The sequence below is a fragment of the Cornus florida genome, unplaced genomic scaffold, assembly GCF_030987335.1.
Source record: "Cornus florida cultivar Cherokee Brave unplaced genomic scaffold, ASM3098733v1 CherokeeBrave_3.0.0_Hap2_Chr11, whole genome shotgun sequence".
Classification (NCBI taxonomy): domain Eukaryota; kingdom Viridiplantae; phylum Streptophyta; class Magnoliopsida; order Cornales; family Cornaceae; genus Cornus; species Cornus florida.
Window position 1 is genome coordinate 108,595,778 of NW_026775581.1, and position 10,928 is coordinate 108,606,705.

Sequence of the window (10,928 nt, forward strand, 5' to 3'; positions counted from 1 at the left end):
TCCATTTGCTTCCCTGCGCCTAGCCCAATAGTTTAGATTAGTCTTTTGTATTTTTCCCTTTTATATTTGTCTTCAATTTCTACAATAATTTTGATATATCGTTTTAGAGATTTTTATTTTTTAGGGTTAGGAGGTGTGGATTCTACAGAGATCAAAGTTCAAAATTGGGGTTTCCCACCTGTGTTGTTGCGCCATTTCTTCCTGCATACATACACATATATAGTATCAAACATCTAATGTCTGTAAAATTTGTTTTCTTTCTTCCTGTTCTATAACTTGATTTGATCAATCACAGGATCTAATACCTTTGCTCTCTCTCCGAAATTGCATTTTTCTTCAGGCAATTGTGATTTTTTTTTTTCCTGGTCAATTGTCGGTTTTTAGGGTCCTGGGTTCTTGAATTCTGACTTTTTAGGATCGAGGACTTGGTTTTGTTAATCGATTTTGGTCGTTTTTTGTTGGGTACATTACAAAAAAGAGCTTGTTAGTCTATTTGATCAAGATATCGTTCCTAGGGTTTTGAGAATTTGAGTCTGAAAGCGATGGATAAGAAGAAGCTTGCAGTCCCGCTCGTCTGCCACGGGCATTCTCGTCCAGTTGTTGATTTGTTCTACAGCCCAATTACACCAGATGGCTACTTCCTCATCAGTGCTAGCAAGGGTAACTGTAAATTTAAATAGAAATGCTTACTTTTCGATTTGTTACAATGTATGTGGGCTTTCATGATGCTGATGATTACTGATGATTTCCTTAAGATTGTACTTAAATTTTGTTTCTTTTTATTTTCTATTTGATTCTTTTTTATTGGAACTAGAAATCTTATTTCTATTTGCGTGGATATTAGCATCGTTTGCGTGGAGCGACTGACTATTGGCAGTGTAAATGTAGAAAACAAATTATTTTTGTTATTTAGAGGTTGGTATTCTATTTGAGTTTGTTTACTTTTATTTATTGTTTTTGACATGCACCCGGGTGCCTTTAAATAGCACAGTAGTGGTGGATAGTCAACTGGGAACTCAAAATTTTGAGCGATTAACTTATCTGTGATAATTAATTTTGACTAACAGCACAATTTGAAGTGAACGGTATGAATATTTGTAAACATAATATAGTTTATTAATTGGTTGTTTGGATGCCTTATGCAAAGTTAATTAGTCATCAGTTATTTACCAAGCATTTGGAGGAGTCAAATGAGTTCAACCTGTTTTTGGTCGGATTGAAATGATTTTATATGCATTTTATACAACAAGTTGAATGTCTCGACTTGTGACGGGCTGTCGCTTGGTGCAATGGTAAACCCTTGGATCGAACTCTGTACAAAATAGTGTCAAATGATATGCCTATCTCTGCACTCTCAGCACCCTCATAGGCAGAACCTAGAATTGACTCATTTTCAACTTTTGGTACTAGGACATATGATTAGGATCCGTCATTGGATGGTTAGTATTTGCATTGGTAACTGGCTTTCCTTGCTGATTTTAAATTGATTGAAGGAAGCATCTTGGAATTATCAAATGAAGTGCCCATGACAAAACTGGTACGCTTAATAGGGCTCCTTAAATCATGAAGCTGTTGACCTTTTAAGTATCTGCAATACATCATTACACACACATACTTGAAGTAATGACTGGTTATAAGAAGCACAACATGTTGGTGTCCATGTGAGTCTCACTGGATCAAGGATTTGTACTCCAGTGGCTGTTAGAAATAAGGATATAGTAGCATGCTGATGAGTGAGATTATTTCCAATTATGTTGTTGAATATTGTGATATCATTACGAGTTGGAGTCTGTCGTATGTTTTATATGCTAGGCAAAATATGATGGATTAGTAGGTTGTGTGTGGCGCAGCTTCTTAAGGGGCTTGGAAGCTTTCGTGGATGGCTTAGGGATTTTGTTTGAGACTTGGATATTTGATTAAATTAAGTTTTTCATCAAATGGGCCACGTGGCGAGCATAGAGCTAAAAGAAGAAAGGATCTTTAGCAAATGGGTGCTAATTACTTTCTATTGATGTGCTTGTGGTAGCAGCGTCTCTCATTTCCTTTTTAGAGGGCTTCATGAAAAATAAAGCATTCCCAAAAGACACCGATTACAAGAAATTACATAAATTTTGTTTTTGCAAAGACCTTTGTTATCTTAACACGTACCAGACCACTCAACTGATCGGATTTGGGCCACATATGGTTTGGATTGATCCGGTAAGGAATATTTGTGATCCGATCTGATCCAATAATCTGATTGGATTATCTATTATTTAATTTATATCCAATTTGCTGTCTATTGATTATTGTTTTGATGACCTGGTTTGTTAAGAGGGGTGATTTTTGATTAAAAAAAATTCAATATAAATTAGAAAAAGAGAGAAAAGACCCCAAAAATATGAACAAAAGAAGAGAAGAACAGTTAGATTTTTGATTATTTTAAAAAAAAAATATATATAGTGAGAAAATGTTAGGGGAGAGAGAGAGAGAGAGAGGAGAAAAGTATGGGGAAAAACTAAGATAATTTATTAGCAGTTCTAATATTATATATGATAAACCACTGTGTAAACAACATTTCTATTAATTTTTTCATCAAATACACATTCTAATCGAATGATAATAATATCTTTATAGCATATCATATATTATATGAGGTTGGATCGGATTATTATTGGATCAAATTGACCAAAATTCATATCCAGCTTGTTAATTTAAAGGATTGTTGGATTTGGATTGTTAACAAATTATCGGATTAAATTTTAATTCACACCCGAGTTATCAAATCAAAATCCAATCCATTGACAAGCCTAACATGGACATTTGTTTCACCTTGCATACTTGTGTCAACATGATCCAACATGGCTATGGGCACTCATGCCAGCACATCAAAAGTGATTAGAAAGTGCATCTCACATTTACAAGGTCATTTGACGTGGCCCCTGCAAATATTCGTGAAAGAGTTTAGAGTTGCAAGAATAATCATTATTTTAACTCTTTGAGTCAATTAAACTTGTAATGTGACACATCAAACAGATTGTTGGTTGTCTTTAAAATAGAAGCATGAGAAGGAAAGAGATAATGAATAAATGATTTTTTCAATTTAAATTGTTTGAGCTTATTGAGAATGACATTTATTTAATTCCTTGAGTTTTCAGATGGAAACTTAATAAATTTTCTTGAAGTTCCAAATAATGGTATTTATAAGCAAGCAGTAAAGGAAATATGCATCATTGTATGTAATCTCTTTGCTAGTTGTTTGCTCAATGTAGGCCATTCCAGTATGGGGTAGAATTTAGCGGCGATACGGTGGGAGGTAGGATCATGGAATGTGGTTGAGGATCGGTTTATTGATAATACATGATCCGTTTTTTTAATTTCCCGCTATAAAATAAGTGACATTTTGGGGGGAAAATTTGTTAAAAAGGTTAGTCGTACATATTTAGAGCATTATCATCGACTTAAAATTCCATGAACTCCTTGGCAAAATTGTCCATTATAGTTTTATTTTTCTACCATAATTTATCACCAAGGATGCAATCATTCATGGAATTTTAAGTCGATGATAATGCTCTAGAAACTTTGTTAGATAGACATCAATTTCATTTGATTTCTTCATTTGAAATCAGTCTTTAAAATGCAACAAACGTTATGTGAGATTCAATCTGCTTAATGTATCCTTTTCTTCATCAGCATGTTTGAAATTATGGATAAGAAGCTGCTACCATGTGTCAAGAAGGAAGAATTTCCATTCTTTAGGTTGTCATAAACTATTTTGAAAGCACATGTTTAAAAACCACTGCCCACTGTTACCGGATCTACAATTGAGTGCGCATGTTCATTCCATAAAATTGTTTGAATATATTGTTTAAGTTGCATTACTTTTATCTGTTATACAAACGGGCATATAAAAAGCACTTAACTATACGAGAAAGTAATGTTTCATATCAAATATCAAATAAGAAGATGTAGCCTGAAGCTGATGTTATCATAAGGAAGTAATTTGGTGGCAGCTGATCTAATTCTTTATGTTGTGTTAAAAAGGTTCTAGGTAGTATAATGTAATTTCAATCAATCACTGCATTTAGTGTGGTGACCTCAATACTATTTGGACTTAACTCATTCATTTGTCAGCACAACTCGGGCTTGTGACAAGTTCAGAAAACTAAGTTCAAGCTAAGCACTTGTGTGTTGCGATCCTGGCTCTTGTTCTCATGAAATATGTTACTTTAACCTCCCCTCCCTCAAAGAGGGGAGGAGCCCTGGCATGGGCAAAAGTGTGTGTTATAAAAAAAAATTTAAAGAAAAAAGATTATTGCAAGGCACAAGTAATGGACCTACTTTTGTGTTTAAGCAGACAAGGATCGCCTGGTTACATTGACGGTCAGAAATTATCTAAATAATCCTAGCTTAAAAGTTCCTTTATCTATACCGTTATTTATAAAGCCAGCCCATTCATTGTTGTGACCTGAACTTATCTTAAGTACCACTGCCTTTGTATGTCTAAAATTAAGGTGAAGTATTAATTTAGAAACATTAAAGTTGTGCCAACTGTTCCATGGATCTGACTATCCACTGTATTCATTGTAAGGAAATAACTGCTGGTAACTGAAGGGCGAGGGAGATTTTCCATAAGGTACGGGGCATGCCACCTGTCTAGCATTAGGCATGCAAGATTTAGGTAGTTCCCTCATTGGAAATTCATGTCAAGAAACAATACATAAATTTCCTTGCATATTAACCTGAACCTTTTAGTGTGTTCCTACTTGCAACCCACTTGATGTGGTACATGGCAGTTTAGGGTATCTATAAAGCTGGTCTTGTTTATTGGATAACTCTTTGATCCAGCCTAATGTTTGATGTAAAAGAAAATCATTGGGAGTTCTCTCAGCCCTCAAGTTTTGTTTGGATGAGATAGATTAATGAGGATGTGAAGTAGGAAACTTTTGGGAACATAAAGATACACTTTAATTCTCTTTGTTTAATGTGTTATTAGTGAATTATGTGATGGTCATTATATCTTTTCACGGTGGGACTTTGTAAACTAATTACTGAATGATGCTTTGGTTGTATTCTTTGGTTAATGGAACCTGGTACACTAATAGTAACATTTTTTTAACCATATTTTCTATTTGTTTGATAATTTGTTGATATATGCTCTTTAGGGATTCTTTTGATTGCTGACTGTCACATTTTCACCTGATAGTTATGTCCTTCCTTTTTTTCTTTGGGGGAGTGGGTTGGTTTTCTTTTGTGTTTTACTTATGATCATTATTATTTTTAATTTAGATTCTACTCCAATGCTAAGAAATGGAGAGACTGGAGATTGGATTGGAACCTTTGAAGGTCATAAAGGTGCAGTGTGGAGCTGCTGCCTTGATACTAATGCTCTACATGCTGCATCTGGGTCTGCTGATTTCACTGCGTATGTGATCAAGCTTCTTTTCTTACCGATATGTTCAATGCAAAAGTTTATTTTTTTTACTATTTTCATTTCTGTGGCAATGTTTAATGCTGTAAAATTTGTTCTTTATGCCCCTTTAATGGCAGGGGATGCCCATGATTTTTTTCTTATCTTTTACTTTACAAGGAGACATTTATACAGTCTCCCAGTGTAGTTTGGTCCTAAGTTTTAAAATTGCCTCTTCTTGACGCATCTATTCTTGTTTGCAGGAAATTGTGGAATGCATTGACTGGGGATGTGTTGCACTCCTTTGAACACAAACACATTGTTCGGGCATGTGCCTTTTCTGAGGTAGTTCTGATTTCTTTTTCTGTTGTCCCATCTTTTTATATGTTAGGGTGGATTTTTATGTTATCTTACTTATTTTCAAGGCTGGAATGTATGGCATGTGATTTTTCAAATGACTATGGAGACCTTGGTTTCTAACTATGAGGCCTTATTTTAACTTACCATCTGTTTATCTAATGCAGAAGAGCTAGTGCAACAAAAATAAGATGATAGCATGAATTGTTCAATTTACAGGCTTTGTTGTGTTTTTCTGTTCCTCTTCTCTCCTCTCTATCTCAAATTTCTTAAAATGTTTCTTCTTAGCTAATTCTTGGGCTTTAATGATAATATCACCAAATTTCGCTGGCCTTTATGTGCACTTGATTTACTAGTTAGTACGCAGGAATTTATCAGATGGAAGCTCTTTGACAATGTAAGATTTGCTCTGTGCTTCTTGTTGAGGGACAGGTTTTGACTATGTATGGAGTCCTGAAAGGGGTATTTCCATTTTTTATGTATAATTTCTTTACAGTTTTTATAGTTTCTTTTGTTTTTACAATAACATCTGTTTTTCACACATTTCCTTCCTTGTGCATCAGTTCTTATTCTGATACAAAAAAATGTCGACGTGCAGTTTTTTTTAGGTTTCAAATTATTGTGAATTTATGGTTGATTCACCTACTGTGGCTTTGCAAACAATAAGTCTGGAACATTCATATGTTACTGGACTACTTATTGCATTTCATCTCCTTTACATGTAGGCTGAATCAAAGTTTGTTGATTGACTACAGGATACACGCCTGCTACTCACTGGTGGTGTTGAAAAAATACTTCGCATTTTCGATTTAAATCAACCAGATGCACCTCCAAGAGAAGTTGATAACTCTCCCGGTTCAGTTAGAACTGTTGCATTTCTTCACAGTGACCAGACCATATTAAGTTCCTGCAGTGATATTGGGGGCGTAAGGTATGCGCAGAATAGTTATGCGAGTGATAGCAATACTATTATGTTGATTTTTTTTATGATTTATAGTAGTTGTTTTTCCTTATTGATTGGTCAAACTAGAATTTATGACTTGGTATATGGTGATTAAAAATGAATTATAGAACTCCTGGAATGAATTGATGTGTCATCCTTGTTTTATAAAGGTACTTAATGCTGAGCATTTAACGGTGGAGATTTGTGTATGTAGTGTTTTGCACCCTTTTTTTTGTTTGTTTGTTTGGAGCTGTCATAGTTGTTGAAAGCGAGCCTGGACTACAAAAAAGCCCAGCTTGTCAAGGCTCATTGCCTCAATCTACTACAATAGAGGCTCCTAGTCCTCCAGTTATGGCATGCAGAACTCTCAAGTGTGTGCTCTTAAGACGGCTCCAGGACCCCCAAAAAAGCTCAGTTTTAATTTTTAACCAATCAATCATATTTTTTGTATGTTTTTTTTTTTTAATCGACCCGTTGTTTGACCACCTGTTATTTGACTTGCTAGATATCATATTGCAGATATCTAACGTTTGATTCTAATTTATTTAATAATATAATTGGCTCAGGCTGACACTTAATGATGCACTTACAGTTAGACTCTAGGAGACCTTGACTACTTAGTGCTCCTTGAGTCCTTTAGCACTTAATACTTAACAATCTAGGAGATCTTGAGTCCTTATTCACCCAGCAATGCTCATTTTATTTCCCTGATTTAACTGGCTTTTTTGTAGGTTATGGGACGTGAGAAGTGGCAAAATTGTGCAAACACTTGAGACTAAAGCACCAGTAACCAGCGCTGAAGTAAGTCAGGATGGCCGCTACATAACTACTGCTGATGGGTCTACAGTTAAGTTTTGGGATGCAAATCAGTAAGTATCAAATTGGATTGTTTTGTTACTCCTTGCAAATGCATGAATGGCCGACAAATTTTCACCATTTACTTTTTAGTTTTGGATTAATCAAGAGCTACAACATGCCATGCAATGTGGAATCGGCGTCATTGGAACCAAAGCTTGGTAATAAGTTTATAGCTGGGGGAGAAGACTTGTGGATTCATATTTTTGACTTCCATACTGGTGAAGAGCTTGGTAGGTGTCCTTGAATCAATACTTCTACCGTTGTTTGTATGTAATTTGAATTCAGTTTGCATGTCTGTTGCTCTGTGCGTATTACTAGAAGTATCAGTCATTTACAGTGCCGTGCTCAAATGAGATAGGATTGGAATTTGCATTATGTCTTAACTGTATATAGATGGTGTTTGCGACACCGCACCTGTGACTTGCATTGATATTGATGCTGCATGAAGGCACAAAGTAACTTTTTTTAGTACAAAAATTGGATAAATTCATGTTGTTTAATGCCAAATTTTTATTCTTGCACTTTTATAAAACCTGCCAAACTCTTGTTTAAGAGTTATTTCATAGGAACTTGATCAAGACATCTTTTCTGAACTAACATTGGGGCTATTGAACCCTGACAATTGTGCTTGTTGCTGATTTTTGTGCCTTGGGATTAAACAGCATTCAAGGAAACTACCAACTTTTCCCCCTTTCCTAAAATGGATTGGCTTTTTTCTAGTGGAAGTATGAATTTTCTTTTTCTTGAAAACAAAATTTCTGACTCAAGGTTTTTTAAACCTTTCGGGAGACTCAATTCTGATGCATGCTTATCTCCATATTTTCAGTTCTTTGAGCCTTACCGTTGCACTAAATTAAATTGTTGCAGGATGCAACAAAGGCCACCATGGTCCAGTACATTGTGTTCGGTTCTCACCCGGAGGTGAATCCTATGCCTCTGGATCTGAAGATGGAACCATCAGGATATGGCAGATCAGTCCTTCGAGTAATAATGAGCATGATACATCTGCAAACGGGCCAACCTTAAAAGTAAATGTTGCAGCCGATGAGGTTACCCAAAAGATCGAGAGCTTACATATTGCCAAAGAGAAGACTGGAGTGAAGGAAAACACTGCAGATGGTTGACTGGGAACACTGACCATGTTCTCTCTGCCGGGTCATTAGTTGTGAGCTTGTGGGTGTGACTTTCAAGGAACCATCTTTATCTTAAATAATAATAATAAAAACTTACAATAATAATTCTCTGTATTTTCCTTTCTTTTTTGCTTTTAGCTATGTTTTTGGGAATACCTTTTTTGTTTCTTTCCTTGTAATCAGTACTTCAGTGATAGATAAAATGAAAAATGCAGAAAAATAGAGGATGTTGTGATTATATATGTTAAGGAGAACGTGCCCATTACAGGAGCTTGTTCGGCCGGCAGGAAATGCTTTTTGCATCTTATAAGGCCTATGATTTCCCTAGTTTGTAAAATCGGTGCGAGTCTTGAATGGAACAACGAGCTAGTTTGAACTAATGTGCATTTAAAAAGTAGGTTTGCGTTGATTTGAGCTAGTGTAAAATTTCTTTTAACGTTTCCCTTTAATCTTGTTTTAATTTCATGATGGTTTATTTACAGCTCAGCGTCACGGACTTGGACCGCAATCGTCCGTGACATCAGGCCCTCTCCCAAGTGCTAATGTCGTTGTTTTATACTGGTCAATACATTAGCCAATTTCATGGGTCCATTCTCATTGGTAATTGTATGAGTTTGCGAAGTATAAGTCGAGTCATAAACAAATTTTAACTGTCAAACGACTACACATGATAGACACAAGGTTTAACATATTTTAACGTTATAACTAAACAACGGATCTAGTAGACTAGTACGGTGCTCGATCTCCGCTGCTAGATTCTCTGTTCACTTGTGTTTCACGGTTTGTGCAGCAGTGAACAACTGAATCGAAACACAAACCATTTACTTTTATTTTGGACAAGAGGCACTGAAGTCATACAAATTTTAGCTCCACGTATAATACTGGTACACTTGTTATATACTCTTGAAAGTTACATATATCATTCATTACTTAACATTCTATTTTTCTTACTTTTAATAATTAGGTGATTGGGAACATGTAGTGGCGGTTAAGCATGAGATACAATGCAGCCACCAAATTAATGTCATGAGTTTTAGGATGGTTAATGGTTATAGTCTTTGATATTAGATAATGAAAAAAAATGTAGACTTCTTGATCAGTTTTTGTTACCAACTGATGTGACATTTATTGATAAAAATACTTTATCAAAAGAGATAATGTATCTTATTATTGGACTATCTATTCAAGTAGTATAAAAAAAAAACTCAATTAAGTCTACAACATTACTCTTAGTTAATTGCATTGTGGTACTATTGACTCAATTACGTCGTGTTCCACTATCAACTCAATTATGTCTTATTATATAATTGCATTGTCGTACTGTTGACTCAATTACTTCAAGTTTTAAACGGGCACACATACATGCTATATTTGATATTGGTTGAGGTACCACAGAGTAGTTACTCCTGGGTTATTAAAAATATAATAAAAAATGATATTATTGACTATTTTCACTTACTTGACTTAAAATCAATTAACATGTGTATATTTTGAACATCCACAAAAAAACTGCTTAAACCCCATTCCTCTCTTTCTCTCTTTATCTTTTATTTCAGTTCATGAATGTGATCAAGAACTAAGAAATCTACATTATCCACTTACCTCAAACTATGAAAGAGTTCTCAACAAGATAGCTCGAGACATAAGTACCATTGTATACCAGACATACATGGAACCGAAGATTAGAGTTTTGTTTCTCACATATTTCCTACACTTCTATATTATTTCTTCTCCCTAAAATTTTCCAATTTCTTCTATAAATTGGCCATTTGAATGACATTTTTCATCAGAAAATTTATTTGATCTCAGTTTGATTTTATGCATAAAAAAAATAAAAATTCAAAGTATGATCAAATTGGTTTGAGAATCCATGGTTGGAGGGGAAAAAAGAAGAAGAAAAGAGTGAGGAGAAACTTCTCCCAATTTTCAAAAAGTAATTCTTTACATAACCGTATGAAAAGTGAATAGTTATGTCTTGAAATTCGCTATTTATCAGATATTTTTTTAAAGTTGTTTAGTTTATAACATTACTCAGATATTTTTCACAATATTTGTTTAATTTTAAACCTGACGTTCTTGCATTCCCTCTAATAATTAATCCCTAAAATATTTTTGTTCGGAAAAAAAAAATAAATAAATAAATTTTACATAGTACGACAAAGTCCACGACGTCACAAGATTGTTTTGGTCCTGGGTTCTAGAGGGGTAATATCGTCTTTTAGACCCACGGAAATAGACTTCTAGATTC

At 34.7% G+C, this 10,928-nt stretch overlaps 1 protein-coding gene across 1 annotated transcript; it reads left to right on the top strand.

Annotated features, from left to right (window-relative positions):
- On the top strand, window positions 1-8,918 carry LOC132282428 (uncharacterized). The gene is made up of 7 exons (XM_059784101.1): window positions 1-660; window positions 5,269-5,404; window positions 5,653-5,734; window positions 6,502-6,677; window positions 7,421-7,558; window positions 7,638-7,777; window positions 8,415-8,918. The coding sequence occupies exons 1-7, from the start codon at window positions 543-545 to the stop codon at window positions 8,669-8,671; spliced, it is 1,047 nt and encodes a 348-aa protein (XP_059640084.1). The 5' UTR covers window positions 1-542; the 3' UTR covers window positions 8,672-8,918.
- Window positions 8,919-10,928: the final 2,010 nt, after the last annotated feature.

What these genes read in the sequence shown, in the direction of transcription:
- LOC132282428 (XM_059784101.1), top strand. Translation starts at nt 543, where the DNA reads ATGGATAAGAAGAAGCTTGCAGTCCCGCTCGTCTGCCACGGGCATTCT. An exon ending in AGTGATATTGGGGGCGTAAG is followed by an intron (nt 6,678 to 7,420) that starts GTATGCGCAGAA and finishes GCTTTTTTGTAG; the next exon opens with GTTATGGGACGTGAGAAGTG. An exon ending in AAGTTTTGGGATGCAAATCA is followed by an intron (nt 7,559 to 7,637) that starts GTAAGTATCAAA and finishes TTTACTTTTTAG; the next exon opens with TTTTGGATTAATCAAGAGCT.